The following is a 20,620-nucleotide window of genomic DNA, read 5'->3' as shown; positions in this document are numbered from 1 at the left end:
TACTGAGACTCAAAACAGAAAGAAATCTGTCACATGCTATAAAACAGATAAATTTGGAAGACATTATGCCAGTGTCACTTAAAGAGACATTACGGTTATGGAGAGATAAGTACTGCATGATTTTGTTTACATGCGATCTCTAAAGAGTCAAACTCATAGAAGTGGAAAGTAGAATTCTGGCTGCTAGGGGATGGAGAAGAGGGAAATAAAGAGTTGCTGTTCAGTGGGTATAGAGTTTCAATCATGCAGGATGAAAAAGTTCTAGCGATCAACTGTACAACAATGTACATAGAGTTCACAGTACTACACTGTGCCGTTACAAATTCGCTAATAAGATAGAGCTCATTTTAGGTGATTTTTTGCCAAAATAAAAGATAATTAATAATAAAAAAGCAGTTAAACATCTAAGACTTTATCATAAGATCAATCTCACTTGTGAATCAGGTAATTCACATATACCATCATTCTTCCAGAATAGAAAATTGTGTTTAAATTGTATAAATGCTATTTGAATTGTGTCTTATTGAACAACTATTACAAGCTCTTGTCATTGTAATTATATGGTTAAATTTGCAGCTGTCTACATTTCCATTTACAGATACTGTCCTTCTCAGATGTCTGTAATATTATCAAATACCAAAGATTGAGAACTTTCCTTTCTCCCTATTCTATAGATTCACAATTATAATTTTATTAAAGCTACAAAAATAATAGGCAGATATACACCATAATTTCTATTAGATAAATGTCCTCTCAAAGGAGCTTGACAAATTCTAGATTAGGGGAAGAAATAAAATTGTCGCGAATGAATTTAGTACCACCTAATTAACTGATAATTACATCCATGGCTCCCTTAAACTTTTAAATATAATAAATAAAATGTAGGTTTAAAATGACTTTAAGATAAGGATATGCTAAAAGGAATCCTAAATCATCTGAGAAATGTGAGATTAATTAGTTAAGTATTTTTATTTTTAAATGTTTTATTTTATTTTTGAGAGAGAGTGCATGTGCATGCGAGTGGAGTGAGGGCAGAGAGAGAAGGGGGACAGAGAATCTGAAGCAGGCTCCATGCTGACTGCAGCAAGCCCGATGTGGGGCTTGAACTCACACGGGGTCTGGAACTCATGTGGGAGCTCAACCTCACATGGGGCTCAAACTCATAAACCATAAGATCACAGGATCACGACCTGAGTTGAAACCAAGAGCCCGGCACTCAACTGACTGAGCCACCCAAGTGCTCCTAATTACTGAAATATTTTAAAGCACATCTCAGTAGTAACTACCTAGTCTAGTCTGAATCATCCTTTAAAATGAAGCATAAACACCATCTCCAAGGAGCCTGCCCACCCCCTCCCCCCACCCCCGCCCAGTGAGCAGTCCAGGTTAGGCATCCCTCACAGAACTGAGGTAGCACCCTTTAAGGGTGAGATTTACTTCCTCAGCAAGTGATATTGTCTGTGTGATACCCCAGAGGCTCAGCTATTTGTGTGTGTAGTCTGTGCTTCCTCTTCCGTGGCCACAACATCTGGTGCAGTGCCTTCCACGTGTTAACGGTGACTCATTTATTCATACAGCAACAATGTATTGAGCACTTGATTTATTTCAATCCCACAACAGCTTAAACTCTAGTGTGGGAAACGGCAAGTCCACTGATGATTAGACGAGTAAGATGCAAAGACCAGGATCAAAGGAGGCATTTACCACCGTGGAGTCCCGGGAGACCAGAGAGTGTGTAAGTAGGAGGTGACATAGGAGCCAAATCCTAAATATGCGCTAGGATTTACCAGGACGAGTTACCAGCTTCTGGCTGGGGAAGAGGCCAGAGGCAAGCACAATGCGGTGCCAAGAGCTGAATGAAGTGGAGGTGATAAACTAGGCTGAAGGGGAAATAACTAGAGAAAGACTCGGGGAAGAGTGGGAAAAATCTTGATGTGACATAATGGGAAGAAAATCAGCCTTCATCCTAAAAATAAGTAGAATAACATCTGCATATTAAAAAGCCACTTTAGGGCCTCTTGGGGGGCTCAGTCATTTAAGCATCTGACTTAGGCTCAGGTCTTGATCTCAGGTTCAGGAGTTCAAGCCCTGCATGGAGCTCTGTGCTGACCGCTGGGAGCCTGGAATCTGCTTTGGATTCTCTGTCTCCCTCTCTGTCTCCACTCTTCTCTCGCTCGTGTTCTCTCTCAAAAATAAAATACACATTTTTTAAAAAGTCACTTTAACAGGAGTATGTGCAAAGAACTAATGAGATGTAAGAATGGAGGCAAGAGGCGAATTACGAGGCATTTCAACAATTTAGACAAAAGATGAGGCTCCCTGGACCAGGGGAGGCCCTGCGAGAATGCAAGAGTTGGGGCAGGTAGTAGGACTGACTGGCTGCAGAAAGTGAGGGAGGAATGAGGTGAGAATGCTCGTCACAGTTCTGGCTGGGGCCACCCGATGATCTATGCATGGTACCATCCACAGAACTAGGGAACGTTTACACCAAGATGAATAAACAAGTGCAGGAATAAATGGGGAAAAAATGGCTAAGTTCATTCTTTTGCATGCGGGGCAATATTTTAGCCATGAATTGTGTATATACAAGCATGCATAGAAAGTATATACTACCTGGAATCTCAGAAAATTAGATTAGGAACCAAGAGTTTAAGCCTTTGGGCAACTGCCAAGAACCTTATATCAATCTTAAAGGTAAATTTAACAAAATAAATGTTTAAAGCAATATAAAGTTTCTAATATTCAGAGCCTATGCTTGCTGAAACTGGCCTCCCATCCCTAAAACCTCCACGCAAATGTGCATCCATAGACAGGAATGCCCTGCACACGTACTGTGTGTGTACCAGCACTGAGAACTTTTAAATTTGTGAACACAGCCTATACGCGTGCTTCCATGTGAAAACATATATGCTTTTATGTAACAAAAAAGATTCTAATCCCCAGAAGGTTCTTTATTTTTACATATCAATTTATTTTATATTTTTCCTAATTTTATTATGTTACTTGACATGTTTAATTGAGGAAGATTTGCTGAGATTATATTAGGGTTGATAGCAGGTGTAAGTACTAAGTAAAAAAAAAAAAGGTCATGGCACTAGAGAAAAACTAAATTAAGAGAAAATGCAAATAAGGAACATGACTGTTACATTAAACAGTTTAGAAATGAAAAAGGAAAGTAAGTCCCATGATTAGATCAAAGTAGAAAAATACACTGAGAAAATGAGAGTCCCAAGAAAAACAAAGAGAGAAACAACAGCACACATTACTGATTTATGAAGAGAAGAATATCCACTCCACCTCATGGGCCCAACAGAAAATCTTCAGAAGCTAACTGCTGAATGCTGGCATGAAGGGAAGATGAAGAGTGTAATGATGACTGGTGTTCCCCGTTACATGCGTGTATCTGGTCCTGACAGTGTAGAATGCAAGGGATTTTAATGACAGGTGTGTAAAGCAGCATTAGCTAGCATCCTTTTAGGTGCCTTAAGGTTAGAAAGACTAGAAGGCCTTTCGAAGGACACAGGATGGGCCTTTGGGCAGCACTGTCCCAGAACCTACTGAATCCTAGATTTGAGCAGCTCTCCCTCTTTTTCCCTTCCTTCCCCTTTCTGGGCCTATGTGATCTAGCGATGGATGAGCACTTATGTCAGAAGAGTGTCAGGGCTGTAAAGGATCATACTCTCTCTTTATATTAACAATGCATAAGGAGATCGTTCTCACCTGCTTCTCACAGAACAATAAATGGCAATGAAAATAATTCTAAACTAAAAGAAACGTATCACTGTTATGTCGCTTTAAAAATACTATCTTATTCCTGAATGGAGCTTTTTCATAATTAGTAGGCACTGACTGCCTAATAAGTAATTCAGGTTTCACATACAAATCTAAATTATATTTTTAGCATATATAAATAGATAAATATAATAATGGATTACAAGTTGTTTATCAGTTAGAAAGTCTAATAAAAAAACAACAGGTTAGGGGTGCCTGGGTAACTCAATCGGTTAAGTGTCTGACTTCACCTCAGGTCATGGTCTCATGGTTTGTGGGTTCGAGCCCTGCATCGAGCTCTGTGCTGACAGCTCACTCAGAGCCTGGAGCATGTTTCAGATTCTGTGTCTCCCTCTCTCTCTGACCCTCCCCTGCTCATGCAGTGTCTCTCTCTCTCAGAAATAAATTTAAAAAAATTAAAAAAAACAGTTTATATTGTTTTAAGGGAATTAAAAATACATATATTTTAATGCTGTTCATCTCTGATAGATAAAAACACATTCCTATATTATTAATGGAAGAGCAATATTTGCAGTCTGCGTATTATAACCTGCCTATTAGAAGCCTGCCCTCTTGGACCCAGGGCCCCTTGGACTTATCATAAACCATAAAAGCCACAACGTCATATATTTAAGTGTGAATCAGGTCGGCATTCCTTTCAAGATTAAACTCTTAAGCCATCCCTTTATAAAATGCAGATCTAATGGAGCTTTGAGCATAAACTGATAAGAAGTAAAGCGTTGGAATAATGTAGCCAAATGCCTCTGATTGGATCTATTCACCAGCAATTTCTAACAAAAGAAAACAATAAGAGAAACCCCAAAAGAATATGCAGTTTTATAACCTCTTTCTGTTTAAAACCAAGATACAACCAGAGGCACCTGGGTGGTTCTGTGGGTTAAATGTCCCACTCTTGATTTCAGCTCAGGTTATAATTTCACGGTTCAGGAGTTCAAGTTCTGAGTCGGGCTCCAGGCTAAGAGCACAGGGCTTACTTGGGATTCTCTCTCTCTTGATCTCTCTCTCTCTGCCCCTTCCCCTGCTTGCTCTTTTGCTCTCTCTCTCAAAATAAATAATTTTTTTAGTACAAATTTAAAAAAAAGACACAAGCAGATTTCATTTTATAAACACTTTCTTCCTAGGTGATTCTCAAATAAGTCATCCTCTTTAGACTTCTATGTACACTTATGAATCTTTAACATTATTCTACGGATGTTCTTGGAGTTACTGGTAAACCTAATGCATCAGTGTAGCTTAAGTTTATCTGGCCTACATTATACAAATATCATTAATGCTTGCCATTGTAAAGTAATGAAGAATGTTAAATACATAACCATATACAGGGCTTGAAGCTAAGGACTTCAGACAAGGACACACACACACACACACACACACACACATTGACAGAGAGAGAAAGAGAGAGAGAGAAACAGAAAGAGCAAGAGACAAAAAAAGAGAAAGCGAGGGAGTTGTTTGGTGGGCATTAAAAAGTCCAAGATAGAAAAAAAGTCATTCCCAAAGATTTTGTGAACTAAAAGTTAATATATTTTTACTTTTTTAATACATACCTGTATTTCTAAATTATTTTAATGTTTATTAATTTTGAGAGACAGAGAGTCAGCATGGGAGGGGCAGAGAGAGAAAGAGACACAGAATCGGAAGCAGGCTCCAGGCTCTGAGCCATCAGCACAGAGCCTAACACGAGGTTTGAACTCACAAACTGCAAGATCATGACCGGAGCCAAAGTAATACGCTTAACCAACTGAGCCACCCAGGTGCCCCAATATATACTTCTATTTCTTAGCTCTGTCTTCATCATGCTATTAATAAGCAACTTGCTTTTTATACTGCTTTAAAAACACAAGTATCTTTCTCATTGATGATGGTACCTTCATGAATGTGATTTTACTGTATTAACAAACTGATGTATACATTACTGTATTTCAAGAAAGGAAATAGCCTATTTATGTATTTACATAATTAAAATCTCAAGTGAAAACTATACTGATCTTCCTATTAATAACTTAAATATTTAAGACCTACAGGCTGAAAATTATAGTGTCATAAACTTTTACTACTTTTTTGATTCCTACTGACTGCCTTTCTTACAATTCAGTGTGTAAAAGAAATCTCCAGTTTGCTTTCTAAGTGTAATATATATATACATGTTTTTAGAGAGGTAATCAAAATGGTTTTATATGTGAATTTTCTATTTACTATTGTTATTAATCACACAATCTTCCCACAGATTTTCTACATTCAAAGTTCAAAAGTATAATACATCCAGTACTGCCAGAAATTACCCAAGAATCACTCATTGGGGTCCTGCTCATTTATAAACCCATCTTTCCTGTGGAAATTTACATTAAAAAAAATACCACACATATATGTGTGATTTACATACATATACGAACCAAAATTTGCGGGAAATCTGTGCTAACCAAAGTTAAACATATTTCTTTGAAATAGGATATTTCAAAGGATTTTGACTATAGTGGAGGAGCATAAAGTATTCAGCATTTCCAATTTGAGAGCAAACCCTTTTTTCTTTCTTAGACCAGTACATCTTAGACATTCTTTTTTTTTTTAATGTTTTTTATTTATTTTTGAGAGAGAGGAGAGAGAGAGAGAGAGAGCATGAACAGGGGAGAGTCTGAGAGAGAGGGAGACACAGAATCAGAAACAGTCTCCAGGCTCTGAGCTAGCTGTCAGCACAGAGCCCAACAGGGGGCTCGCTCGAACCCACGAACCATTAGATCATGACCTGAGCTGAAGTCGGACACTCAACTGACTGAGTCACCCAGATGTCCCCATCTTAGAACATTCTTGCTAACATCTTCCCATAATCTCTTTTTCACAAATTTATGCAGTAGCAAAACATACAGTAACTCATTAGCAACACAACTAGAACTCAGATTTCGAAAAAAAAGTTATAAAATTCCAACTAATAAAATTTGAATTTATATAGCATTAATGACAGTATTTGCAAGAAAAAGATTTCATACTCAATTCTGAAGTTGAAATAACAGCTATTCTTTTATGTTGGCAAGGAAACTCAACATTTGACTATGAAATCATGCAAGTATTTAATAACAACTATGAAACAATCATGCTTTTTTTGCTCTTCTGCTTGTTAAGCTAAAAGAAATAAAACATACTATCCCTGTGCCTTAAATTTGATTTCTAGGAATTTGTTTTTAATTATATCAGTGGGTGTTTCCAGAGTTCTCTCATTTCATTTTTTGATTAACTGACTTTGAACTGAATACGTCACTTGCCAGCATGGAGAGACACAAGTAAACAGTTTAGTCAAGTGCAGCTTGTTCATCTGGAAGAGCACAATCGGGCACAATTATGGTTCTGCTTTCCTATGGTACGATACCTGGACATCTATACAGCTTTCTTGCCTGGGCAATATCCCCTTTGCTTAAACGGGTTCGCTGACCGATTGCAGGACGGATGCCATTATCATCACGAGATGGGAGAATCGTATCCAGAAACATCCCCCTGAAAAAAATCAGAAGTAAGCCACACATAAGTCACCAAATTAAGATGCATACATTCCTTACAAGTTGAAGATTATTTTTTTCCAAACTCATGCCAATTAAAAGGAACACACGTCAGTGTTGAACTTTAAATAGGGTGCCAGACTTTCAAAACACGTTAATCAAAGTAGAAGAAAAAGTTATATTAAACTGTATACCTAGCATAAAATCAGTGATGAAATTCACTTTAATTTAGAAATGATTTTTAAAAGTCTAGAATTCTACATAGTTCCCCCGCACCAAGTGTACCAAGGCATTTATTTTAGTCTTTTAAGCAGATCTAAGAATTCCTTGGATTATTAAATTGTAAAACAAGTTTTCCTCACAGAAATCTATTTTTAAGGACAATGTTTAATACATATTTTTAAGGTTACTAAGATTGTAAAAGTAAAACAAAATATGTTATTTTTAGTTAAATTATTAATTTAACCCATGTATTCTTAGAAGTCCAAGTATTAAAGTATATATATGAAGAATAGGAAAAAAGAGAGGGTCAAATTTTAGAAACAACAGTTTAAAGCAAAGTGGTTTTTTGATCAATGCAAACACAGAGAGAAAATAACATTTTCAGGGTAAAATTAAGAAGAAAAAACTAGCAATGCATTCATAATGCTAAGTTAGAGACACCAAGTTGTGAGATCAAGGTTGTGATAAAAACTCAACATCTTCTTAATATTCAAAATTAAAAATTCTGAATATAATGCACTAAAGATACAGTTTTAATTTTGCAATGAATATCAACATTTATAGCTTTAAAGGAAAAACAGAGCTTAAAAGTTAGAGTGGTAAACTATTCCAGTGGTAAGATGGATGGTGTATATGAGGGTTTTCAAAAAAAGTATTTGAAATTAGTTTTTTTTAATTTTATTTTAGAGAGAGAGAGAGAGCACAAGTAGAGGAGCAGACAAAGGAAGAAAGAGAGAGAGAGAGAGAGAGAGAGAGAGAGAGAGAGAGAATCCTAAGCAGGCTCCATGCTTAGGCAGACATCAACATGGGGGTCAATCACATGACCATAGGATCATGACCTAAGCCAAATTCAAGAGTTGAACACTCAACCAACTGAAGCACTCAGGTACCTCAAAAGTATTTGAAATTAAGAAATACAATTGTAAAAAAATTTTTTTAATAAGATGAAAGACATACACCATTACAAAATGTTAATGAATACATTGTATATAAACTACAAGTTAAAAGAAATTTCATCTCCACATATTCCTTCCTTTAGAAAATACTAACTAAGCACTGTTGTAGGTCTGGATTTATAGCCTTTGATAAAAGAAAAATTTATGATTCTCACATTTTATTGTGGGGTAAGAGACATTAAACAAAAGATTGAAAACTGAAATAGTGACAGGCTTTATGGAGAAAAAAGAAGTGGAGATGGATATTGATTATCCAGTGATGGGGTAGCTTTTAAATAGTTAGATCAAAGGAAACTCACTTGGAAGTTGACATTTTGGGCAAACATGAAGGGAGTGAAGGTGAGGGCATTGTGGGTAATTGGAGTAGAGACTTCCAAAGAGACAAAACAGGAAATTCAACCATTCAGAGATGGGAGGATCCTTAAAGTGTTTGAGTGTCACACAGATAATGTGACTCTTAGACTGAGGAAAACTATTAATATCTGGAATATGGTAAACAGAGGAGTGACATGATCTATCTATTTTATGACTAACCTCTCTGCCTCCAAGGTCAGGGTAGTGATTTTTAGATAAAACCTGAATAATGCAAAGAGAGGATGGAACTCTATAAATTTAAGTATCTGTAGAACACCACATGCATGCCTGAGATAAAAGTAAGGAGGGGAAACTAATGATTTATGGGAGTTGATTAGCAAAAGAGAGAACTTGCACATACTTAATTAGATGCAACTACAGCTAAGCCAATGTAATTGAAGAGGAAGTAGAGCTCCTAAATAGGGTAGTATTGAGAAAAGCCATTCTTCAACTATACTTCATGAATCACCATATACATTAGTAAGTTAAGTCCAAATTAATGAAGGGTTGCCATTTCTGCAGTACTTCAGTACCAACAAAGTATTCATTATTTTCTATTTCTAAAAACAGATTTGTAATCTTTAAAGGTTTATTTTTTCCAGTTTTCAAAACTGTTCAGTCTAAAAAGTTCAAGGACATCTTGGCATGGATATATTCAAACTCATACAACAGAATGATGAATTTTGACTTCTTTTCTCTACTGCGGTAACTTCTCATTCAGAAGGGGGTAAGTCACCCTTTCTTTTGTTCTTTCTTTCTGTCAAGAAGTTAAAATTCTCTCCCTCCGCACCCAGGCCATTAATCAATGCAGGCCTTTCTGGACTATCCTCAGTGAGGCACTATTAATAGTCCAGAGACAGATTACAAAAGGCTTCACTTACGAATCTTCATTTGCTCCACCTACATGAGAAGACTGAATTAGCTATGGTTTTTAAAAAAATTTTGTAAAATTTTGCAATTCTTTTATTAATGAAAAATAAGCAATCCCAGTTAGCAAGCCACTATACTACAAGTTACCCAAGCATATAAAGGTCCCATACATCTAGGCTTATCCTTCCTAAAAGTAAGTACCCAAATCTGCTGATGGGTTACATTCATGAAAACAACTAAAACTTTTACAGATTCCCTGGGTTCAGAATAGAAAAAATACATATAAAATTTCAAATATCTGCATTAATAGAATGAAGAACAAAAACTCCCACATATTCATCTAACTGATGTAGAAAAGGCATTTGAGAAAATTCACACCTTTCATGATAAAAACTTTCAATGAACTAGGAATAGAAGGAAACTGTCTCCACATAAAGACCATGAATGAAAAACCTACAGCTAACATCATACTCAGTGGTGAAAAATGGAAAGTTTTCCATCCAAAGTCAAGAACAAAGCAGAAATGCCTGCTCTCACCACTTCTATTCAATATAGTATTGGAAGTTGTAGCCAGAGCAATTAGGCAAGAAAAGGAAGTAAATGCATCTAAATAGGAAAGAAAGAATTAAAATCATCTATCTTTGCAGATCATATAATCCTATATGTAGAAAACCCCAAGGAGTCCACAAAAAAATTAGAACTAATAAATTCATTAATGTTGCAGGATTCAAACTGAACACACAAAATTCAGTTGCAATTCCATACAATAACAATGAACAATCGGAAAAGGAAATTAAATTAAGAAAACAATTCCAGGGGTGTCTAGGTGGCTCAGTTGGTTAAGCATCTGACCTGAGCTCAGGTCCTGACCTCATGGCTTGTGAGTTCAAGCCCCATGTCTGTCAGCACAGAGCCTGGAGCCTACTTCATCTCCCTCTCTCTCTGCCCTTCCCCCACTTGCACTCTGTCTCTTTGTCTCTCTTTCCCCCCAAAAATGAATAAACATTAAAAAAGAAAAAAAAATTCCATTTAAAATATCATCAAAAAGAATAAAGTACTTAGAAATAAACCCATCCAAAAAAGTGAAAGCCTTCTAAACTAAAAACTATAAAACACTGTTGAAAGAAATTAAAGAAGACACAAATAAATGGAAAGACATTCTATTCTTATGGATACATGGACATTCCATGTCTAATTTGGTAAGATGTTAACACTACACAAAATGATCTATAGATCCAGCATAATCTCTATCAAAACCCAATAGCATTTATCACAAAAATAGAAAAACAGGCCTAAAATTCATACGGATCTCATAGAACTTCAAATAGTTAAAAATTTTTTGAAAAACAACGAAGTTGAAAGATTCACACATTGTGATTTCAAAACCCATTATTAAGCTATAGTAATCAAAACAGTGTGATACTGGTATAAAGATAGACTTATAGACCAATGGAACAGAATAAGAATCTCAGAAATAAACCCTAGTGGATATAGCAAATAATCTTTAACAAGGGTGCCAAAAGCACTTAATGGCAAAAACAAACAACAATAATCTTTTCAACAAATGCCGCTGGGAAAACTGAATATCTATGTGTAAAAGAATAAAGTTAGGTAATTATTTAAGCTATATAAAAAATTAACTCAAAATAAATTAAATACTTAAACACAAATCCCAAAACTATAAAACTCCTAGAAGAAAACAGTGGAAAAGCTTCATGACATAGAATCTGGCAATCATTTCTTGGATACTAAAGCACAGTCAATAAAACTAAAATAGATAAGTGGGATTGCATCAAATTAAAAACCTACTATGCAACAAAGATGAAAAAAAGAGAAAATACTTGCAAATTATACATCCAATAAGAGCCAGAATGTATACAGTAATCCTATAACTTAAGAACAAAAATTGAATGATCTGACTTTAAAATGAGCAAAAGAATTGAACAGACATTTCTTCAGAGACAATACACAAATAGAATGCACATGAAAAGGTACTCAACATCATTAATCATCAGAGAAATGAAAATCAAAACCACAATGAAATATCAAGCCATACTCATTAGGATGGCCACTATTTAAAAAAGGAAAAAAAAAGGAGACAATAACACATGTTGGTAAGGATATGGAATAACTGGAACACTATGTACTGCTGTGGGATTATGAAATGGTGCAGCTACTATAGAAAACATCATGAAGCCTCTTCAAAAAATTAAAAATAGAACTACCATATGATCTAGCAATCCTACTTCTGGGTATATATGCAAAATAATTGAAGATAGGATCTGGAAAAGATATTTGCATACTCATATCGATAGCAGCACTATTCACAATAGCCAAGGAGTGGAAGCAACTCATATGTCCATCAGTGGATGAATAGATAAGCAAAATACGGCATATACATACAATGAAATATTAATCAGCCTTAAAAAGGAAGGAAATCCTGTCACATGATACAACTTGGATAAACCATGAAGACATTGTGCTAAATGAAATAAGCCAGTCACAAAAGGACAGATACTGTATGATTCTACTTAATGAAGTATCAAAAGTATCCAAGTTCGTGGAAACACAAAGTGGAATGGTAGTTACCAGGGCTGGCAGGAGGGGAAACAGGGCATTTTTGTTTAATGGGCACTGGGTTTCAGTTTTGTAATATGAAAAAGTTCCAAATATCTGTTTCACAACCATGTGAATATACTTAACATTACTAACTGTACACTAAAAAACAGTTAAGATTGTAAATTTTATGTTGAGTGTTTTTTAACATACACACATAAACACAAAGCTTCAAATGCTTTGGAGGTGGTGGCCAAGAACTGTGATAAATATTTTTTTCTCCTAGAATTCAGCTTTTAAATATATGTATGAGTTAATAAACATTTTCCTTAAAGATCAAGACATAATATAATGTGAATTGCATCAACTCTTCTGACAGGTAGATACAGTTACTTTCACTCTAATATAAGTTCACTGGGAAAAATGAAGAGGATAATTTTGGAAGAATAAGACAAATAATAGGTCAAGACTGGGTGGCATGTAGCCCCATGGTGAGAGTGGTAGGAGTGATGGACTTCAGGCAGCAAGAGCAGGATGGCTTATGGAAAAAAAGAAAAAGAAGCAATTTAAACATGTAAAAGAAATACAGAATGAGAGGAAATATATATTTTAGACTTTGGTATAGATTCATCATCTATCAAAGACAGAAAGAATAATTTTCTCGAATTCTTTCCACCACCTCCTATGTTCTAAAGAATCAAAAGTCAGTTTAGTTCTAAATAACATACACCAGCATTCGAGAGGTGCCTTGGCTGAACTGGGATTCAAATCCCATTTGTTACATGTTACTATGGAAAATTCAATTCCAAACACTGATCTCAAAATAAAGTTTTATAACTCTTTGAGATTAATTTCAGGCCAAATTTATGGGTGTATTTCTACCAAAACTTAAATTCAATCCCAAGAGCTATACATACTATACTATATATAGTGTACTATATAGTGTGTGTATATATATAGTGTAATATATATTGTGTGTAATATATATACACACTATATAAATATATACACTATAAGTATAAAGTATATATATGTGTATATAATACACACTTCAGTATGAAATAATTATTAAATACAGTGAATAAATATTAAAATACAGTTCACACTCAATTTTTTAAATAATACAGTTTTGTCTTTTTAAAGGAGGATAATTTAAAAATGTATCTAAGTATTAAAAGTTCATTGACACATTCTTCTTTACTTTTTATCAAGAGTTATTTTAGGGAGTGCCTGGCTGATTCAGTTGGTGGAGCATGGGACTCTTGATTTCGGGTGTAGGTTCAACCTGCAATGTGGGCATGGGGGGACAGATTACTTAAAAAATAAAAATCTTTAAAAATAAAATCTTTAAAAAAAACAAAAAGGGATTTATTTTAAAAAGACAGGGGTATTGATTTGAATTTTTTATCTCCTTTCCAACCCTGCCCTTAGAAATAGATGTTTGAGGGGCATCTGGGTGGCTCAGGCAGTTAAGTGTTGTGCTCTTGATTTTGGCTTAGGTCATGATCTCGTGGTTTGCAGTTTTGAGCCCCGCATCTTCTCTCTTCTTCTCTGCCTACCCAAATAAATAAACTTAAAAAAAAATTTTTAAAAGAAATAGATGTTAGATGAATTGTGAAGTGGACATAAGTGGGCAAAAAGAATGAGTTAGAATGGATCTATGAGTGTAAAATGAGCATAAATGGGGAAAAGGGATGACTTCAATGTTTTGACAGTTCTAAATTCCTTACCTGGGAACTATTTGCTCGATGATACCATCTTTAGAATAAAGTAATTAAAACCCGAATTTATTATGTTCCTTAAAAATAGTGTTAAAGCTTTAATGAAATGAATTTAAGTTTAATAAGTGGTGAAATTATAAATTGTATGAGGTAAAATATGTTCATAATATGTTGTTTGAGAATTAAAGTATTTAAGCAACTTTTAAGCATAACTAGTAGTTGATCAATAGAAAACACACAGTACAAAACACAACATAAACAGAGAATAAACATTTAAAGTCAACAATCAAGTACCCCATTTGATTCGTGGATGACTAATTTTCATTAAATGATGCTATTACAATTTAAAACATGATTGGCTTAATAATAATTTTCATTGGACTTTTCAAAGTGATCTCGGGATATCAAATAGTTTAAATAATTCATACCATTTAAATTTTTAATCTGAATTTGTGTATTTGATAGGAAATGTGAAACCATGTTTTTAAAACCTCAACTGCTGCTGTTGGCTATAAATCTTAATCAAGTGTTTTTGTACTGGAGGGCAACAGTATCTGAAAGAGGTTCAAGTTCTACTGTTAAGCATAGCTTTGTCAGGAGCCACACAGAGGAAAGGAATTAAAAGTCAAAAGGTATAACCTGAGACTCCAACCTTGAGAAGGTGTTCCTGGCATAGTGCATGATACTGTCAAAATCATATCTTTCTCCAAGTGAGTTCACTTCTCCAGGCTCCATCTTCAGAAAATTGTACTCTTGACCTAAGAAACATTTCAGAAGCCTTTTAGCAGACAGAGAAAAGAACAGAAGAGCCCCTCCTAAGCCTGCATCTGCTCTTTACTAAATGCCAGTTGCAGTTATATGGGAACACCCAGGTACGTGCCAAAGTATGCTCGCATGGCCACTGTTTTCACTTAACATCACGTTGAAAAGTAATAATGAATTTCATTAATAAGTTCATTTTGAATAAAAAGGAGGATCACCAAAAGCATACTTTGGGTTGTTTTCCATGTATATGCTTTATGTTCTTACAAATACTTGTTTTCTAAAAATCTCACTGCTCTTTTCAACACCACAGGAATGATTACAAAAAGTCCCAACTTTACCAAATGAGACTCCACCTTTCTCAGGACTACCTTTGCCAAGATCAACAAAAATTATCTTTTGCTTTAGAGGCTTCCTATGAAACACTGAGAAAAATATAAAAACAGTATTTGTATGTACACACAGCACTGGCAGGCTTTACTATGTGACTTTGTCACTAAAGGCAAAAACAATAGCCACAGATTTCACTCAGAATCGAAACAAGGTTCTCTCTGATGATTCTATTCCAACCTCTGCTTGGAGCGTGTTTTGATCAGGAAGAATGTGCTTGAGAACTTCATAATTTATTTATTTTTGCTTTACTTTTCACAATTGTTATTGTAACTTCTGGACATTTTCCTTTTAATAGGCTTTTCAACTGGCTGTTTATATCTGTATTGTTACACTGTTTCTTGAAATTTGAAAATAACAGACTTAGAAGCATAGATCTGGGGCCATGGTTCCAGAAGCAGAGAATTTCCTCAGATACAGCTGAGGCCTCAGTGACTCCGTTTTCATAATTTCAGTAGCCGAAGACAGATGCTTTAGTGGCTCACGTAACTTAAAAAGCTTTGAAAGACCGGAATGTAAAGGTGAGCTCCTAGAATTCCAAATTCAAGGTTCCAGCTTAAAATGGAACTATTACAACACTAATCTAACTACAGTTTATTCCAACTGCCATATTACTGTGAAAAATATAAATATCACATTAATAAAATTTTCCAAAGAACAATAAATAGAGTGATACCAAAGTATAGTATGTCTTCTGCATGTGATAAGGAAACTTGGTGTACTCAGCACTAAGGATTATAGAATCATCCTGATGTTACAGAATCCAAGTCCCTGACTAAAGTGTTATAGTCTACCTTTCTTTTTTTTTTTTTTAATGTTTTTTTTTCTTTTTTTTTATTTCTAGGAGAGAGAGAGAGAGAGACAGCGTGAGCAGGGAAGGGTCAGAGAGAGGGAGTGACAGACTCTGAAACAGGCTCCAGGTTCTGAGCTGGCAGTCAGCACAGGGCCCGACGCGGGGCTCGAACCCACGAACCATGAGATCATGACCTAAGCGAAAGTCGGACGCTTAACCGACTAAGCCACCCAGGCGCCCCTATTGTTATAGTCTACCTTTCAATGAATTCACACATTAAATCGTTTTTAATGAACTAACCAGCTTGAACGGTAAAATATGTGTTCCCCAAGTATCTGATGTGTCTATTTGTATTATAAACATTTCAGGAAATATTCTGTATTCTTACCAACCTCTCACAGAAGCAACTGTTAAAACTCTCTTCTTCATAAGGAAGAATAAGTATGTTTTAACATATCCAATTCTAAGGTGAGATTTTCATAAAGCTATGGAGCTGGTTTTATAGACATTAATCTATGCCCCAATGGAGATTTCAAATTTGAGCACAATATGGGAAGATATTCTCTAGTTAAAGCAAAATGCTTTATAAAATTTTCTGAAAGTGGAACATTAAGCAACTTTAGTCATAGTCTGAGGCATATAATTGAGCACTTAACATGAAGATGACTCAGTGTTTTGTGCTAAATAAAAACAATATAACCATACATGGTCCAAATAAAGAAAAATCAACTTATTTTGTGAATAAAGGGAAGAGGAACAGAGATACAGAGTACCAGGGGAACTCACCCTAAACAATTAAAAAAAAAAGAAAGAAAGATGATGAACCTTCTTCTTGAAGGCATATTCTAAAATGGATTAAAGTGAGGCACCGAGATGGCTCAGCTAGTTAAGCATCCGATTCTTGGTTTCAGCTTAGGTCATGATCTCATAGTGATTTCAGCTCAGACCATGATCTTGCAGTTCATGAATTTGAGTCCTGTATTGGGCTTTGCACTGACAGTGCAGAGCCTGCTTGGGATTCTCTCTTCCTCTCTCTCTCCCTGCTGCTCTCTCTCTGCCCATCCCCTGCTTGTGTTCTTGCTCTCTTTCTCAAAATAAATAAAGAAGCTTTAAAAAATAAAATAAATAAAACAGAAGTAATACAATCCTTATACCAATGTGGTTCCTATTGTAGTTACTAATTTTGCATATAAATGTGAGGCTAAAGTCTACACTTACTTGACATTGCCCTTGAATAACACTTGATCTTAAGTTTCTGCGCCAGAACAAGTCATAAATTTGTTGAAGATTAATCTCCAGCATGAACTCTTTCATGCTAGAATTGCCATGCTCCACTAGTTCCAAATACTCAGGAAATCTCACACAATAAATTCTTTCTTTTCCATTGGCCTGAATGTTGAGTCACCCACAGTATGAATAGCCATAATTTCCTAAGCACTGTGTTCAGTATGATACATTTATATACTACTTACGTATTTCTTGCTTGTTTTAAATATATACTTAGGTTACAACAGAGTCCTATTATTAAGAGTAAGAATCATTCTTGAAAGTTACTTCCTGTATAAGATGTTCTCTCCATGTAATAAAAGAAACCTAATAACTATGGTTAACAGCAAACTTCTCAGTTAATTGGTAGTTGAAATCATTTTCCGAAATATTGTCCTTTCTTTATTTCTTTCTTAATGATATAAAGATGAACTTTGATAGCTGGCTCAGCCATTTGAGTCTCCTACATTGAGAGTAAACATATTTTTTTACTTCTTGATAATCAACACTATAAAGGATTTCATCATTTTTTAACTAATATACAATTGACATACACTATGATATTAGTTTCACGTGTACAACTTGGTGATTAGACACCTGTATACAATGCAAACTGGTCACCACAATAAATCTATTCACCATCAATCACCTTGCAAAGTTAATAAAATGTTGACTGAATTCCCTATGTGGTACATTACATCTCCAAGACTTACTTATTTTATAACTGGAAGTTTGTACTTCTTGATTCTGTTTACCTACTTCATATCCCCAAATCTCCTCCTCTCTGACAACCACCACTCTGTTCTCTGTATCTGTGCGTCTCAGTTTTGTTCTGGTTTATGCATTTGTTTGTTTTGCTTTTTAGATCCCAATTAGAATTGAAATCATATGGATTTGTCTTTCTCTGTCTGACTTATTTCCTTAGCATAATACCCTCAAGGTCCATCCCTGTTATAACAAATGGCAAGATTTCATTTTTCATGACTAATATACCAGTGTCTGTGTGTGTGTGTGTGTGTGTGTGTGTGTGTGTGTGTGTGTGTGTGATATGTCTTCTTTATCATTCACTTATTGATAGATGGATACTTAGGTTGTTTTCCTATCTTGACTATTGTGGATACTGTTGCAATGAAAATAGGGATGTATATATCTTCTTGAGTTGGTGATTTTGTTTTCTCTACATAGATACCAAGAAGTGGAATTGCTGGATCATACACTAGTTCTATTTGTAATTTATTGAAGAACCTCCATACTGTTTTCCATAGTAGCAACAATAGTGCATGAAGGCTCCCTTATCTCCACATCCATCCCAAGATTTGTTATCTTTTTCTTTTTGACAAAGGTCATTTTAACAGGTGTGAGGTGATATCTCATTGTAGTTTTGATTTGCATTTCCCTGTTAATTAATGACATTGAGCATCTTTTCATGTGCCTGTTTTCTATCCGTGTGTTTTCTTTGGGAAAATGTCTATTCAGAGCCTCTGTCTATTTTTTTAATCAGATTATATTTTATTAAGTTGTATGAGTTCTTTATATATTTTGGATGTTAATAACCCCTTATCAGATATATGATTTGCAAATGTATTCTCCCATTCAGCAAGTTGCCTTTTATTTCATTGATGGTTTCTTTCACTATGCAGAAGCATTTTAGCTTGATGTAGACCGATTTATTTTTCCTTTTATTACGCTTGCATTTGAAATCAGATCCAAACAAAACAAAACAAAACAAAAAAACATTGCTAAGCCTAATATCAAGGAGCTTACTGCCAATGTTTTCATTTAGGAATTTTATGGTTTCAGGTCTTATATTCAACTTTATTCCATTTTGAGTTTACTTTTGTGTATGGTGTAAGATAGTAGTCCAGTTTCATTATTTTGCATGTAGCTGTCCAGTTTTCCTAACACCAATTATTGAAGAAACTATCCTCTCATTGTATTATCCTTGCTCCTTTTGCTATAGATTAATTGATCCTATAGGTGTTGGATTATTTCTGGGAACTCTATTCTGGTCCATTGATCTATGAGGCTGTTTTTAAGCCAATATCATACTGTTTTGATTACTGTAATTGTATAGTATAGATTGAAATCAGGGAGCACAATACTTCTGGTTTTGTTTTTTCTTTCTCAAGATTGCTTTGTCTATTCAGGGTCTATTGTGACTCCATACAAATTTTAGCATTATTTGTTCTAGGTCTCTGAAAAATGCCATTAGAATTTTGATGAGGATTGCAATGAATCTATATATTGTTTTGGGTAATATGGATATTTAATGATATTAATTCTTCCAATCTATAAACGTGGAATATGTTTTTACTTACTTGTGTTTTCTCCAATTTCTTTATTCAGTGTCTTATTAGTTTTCAGTGTACAAATCTTTCACTTCCCTGGTTAAATTAATTCCAAGGTATTTTATACCATCTGATGCAATCATAAATGATGGTTTTCTTGATTTCTCTTTCTGAAAATTTCTCATTAAAGTAGAGAAACTCAATATAGTTTTATATATTAATTTTTTATTCTGCAAAATTTACTTCATTTACTGGCAGTAAAAGTTTTTCAGTGGAGCCTTTAAAGTTGTCTACAAATAGAATAATGTCATCTATAAATAGTGGCTGTTTTTATTTCCTTTCCAAATTCTTTGTCTTTTATTTCTTTTTCTGATCTAACTGCTGTAGCTAAAACTTCCAATACTACTTTGAATAAAAGTGTCAAAAGTGTCTTGGTCCTGATTCTACAGGAAACATTTTCAGTTTTCCACCATTGAGTAAGATATTAGCTGTGAAGGAGCAGCGCTTGCTTCGAGAAGGGACTGGAGCACCGTCACTCTCCTCCCCACAACCACCGAGGCAGAGCTCCCGCCTGAGGCATTGGATCACGCCACGCCCATCCCTGCCTGAGAGGTGCTCTCCTCCCTTTTTTTTTTTCTTCCCTTTTTTTTTTTTCCTTTTTTTTCTTTCTTTTTTTTTTCTTTTTTTTTTTTCTTTTTTACTCTTTCTTTTTTTCATCTTTTTCTCTTTTCTCTCTTTTTTCCCCAGAACACTGACCTGATTAACTCTGGTCGCCAGCTTGCTTAAACGTTCACGAGTCCATTGTGTAAATGTAAATTCTACACCTACTGACATTTTCAGCTATTTCTCTCAGGGGTAATTACACTATGTAGTTTCTCTGGATAATTCCAGCACCCTTCTCTCACCTATCCAACCATATTCTACCCTTTACCTCTTTGAAAAAAGCTTCTTATCCCTTCTGCCTGTTCATTCTATTTCCAATTGTGTCTCATCCCGCCCTGCTTTCTCTGTTTCTCTATGCTCCTCAACCAGCACTGCATACACACGGCTATTTAACTGTAGCTGGGAAATCTGGTTATATCCTTTAAACCGTTCTTTGTCCATCGGTTTTCTTCTTTTTTCCTTTTCCTTTCCCCTTTTTGACCCTTTTATGTATTTTATA

At 35.1% G+C, this 20,620-nt stretch overlaps 1 protein-coding gene across 1 annotated transcript in view; it reads right to left on the bottom strand.

The window, feature by feature from the left end:
* TLL1 (tolloid like 1) overlaps positions 1 to 20,620 on the bottom strand; it is a 216,243-nt gene that overhangs the window by 78,318 nt on the left and 117,305 nt on the right. The window contains exons 7-8 of the mRNA XM_039249957.1: positions 14,612 to 14,717; positions 7,154 to 7,278 (exon numbers count right to left, since the gene is read on the bottom strand). Coding sequence (XP_039105888.1) covers positions 7,154 to 7,278; positions 14,612 to 14,717 — 231 coding nt within the window. The remainder of the gene's footprint in view (positions 1 to 7,153; positions 7,279 to 14,611; positions 14,718 to 20,620) is intronic.

This window comes from Hyaena hyaena, unplaced genomic scaffold (genome assembly GCF_003009895.1).
Source record: "Hyaena hyaena isolate Hyena2069 unplaced genomic scaffold, ASM300989v1 scaffold_356, whole genome shotgun sequence".
NCBI classification, from domain to species: domain Eukaryota; kingdom Metazoa; phylum Chordata; class Mammalia; order Carnivora; family Hyaenidae; genus Hyaena; species Hyaena hyaena.
The sequence above is the reverse complement of the archived record's forward strand: the minus strand, read 5'-3'. Positions and strand labels throughout refer to the sequence as shown.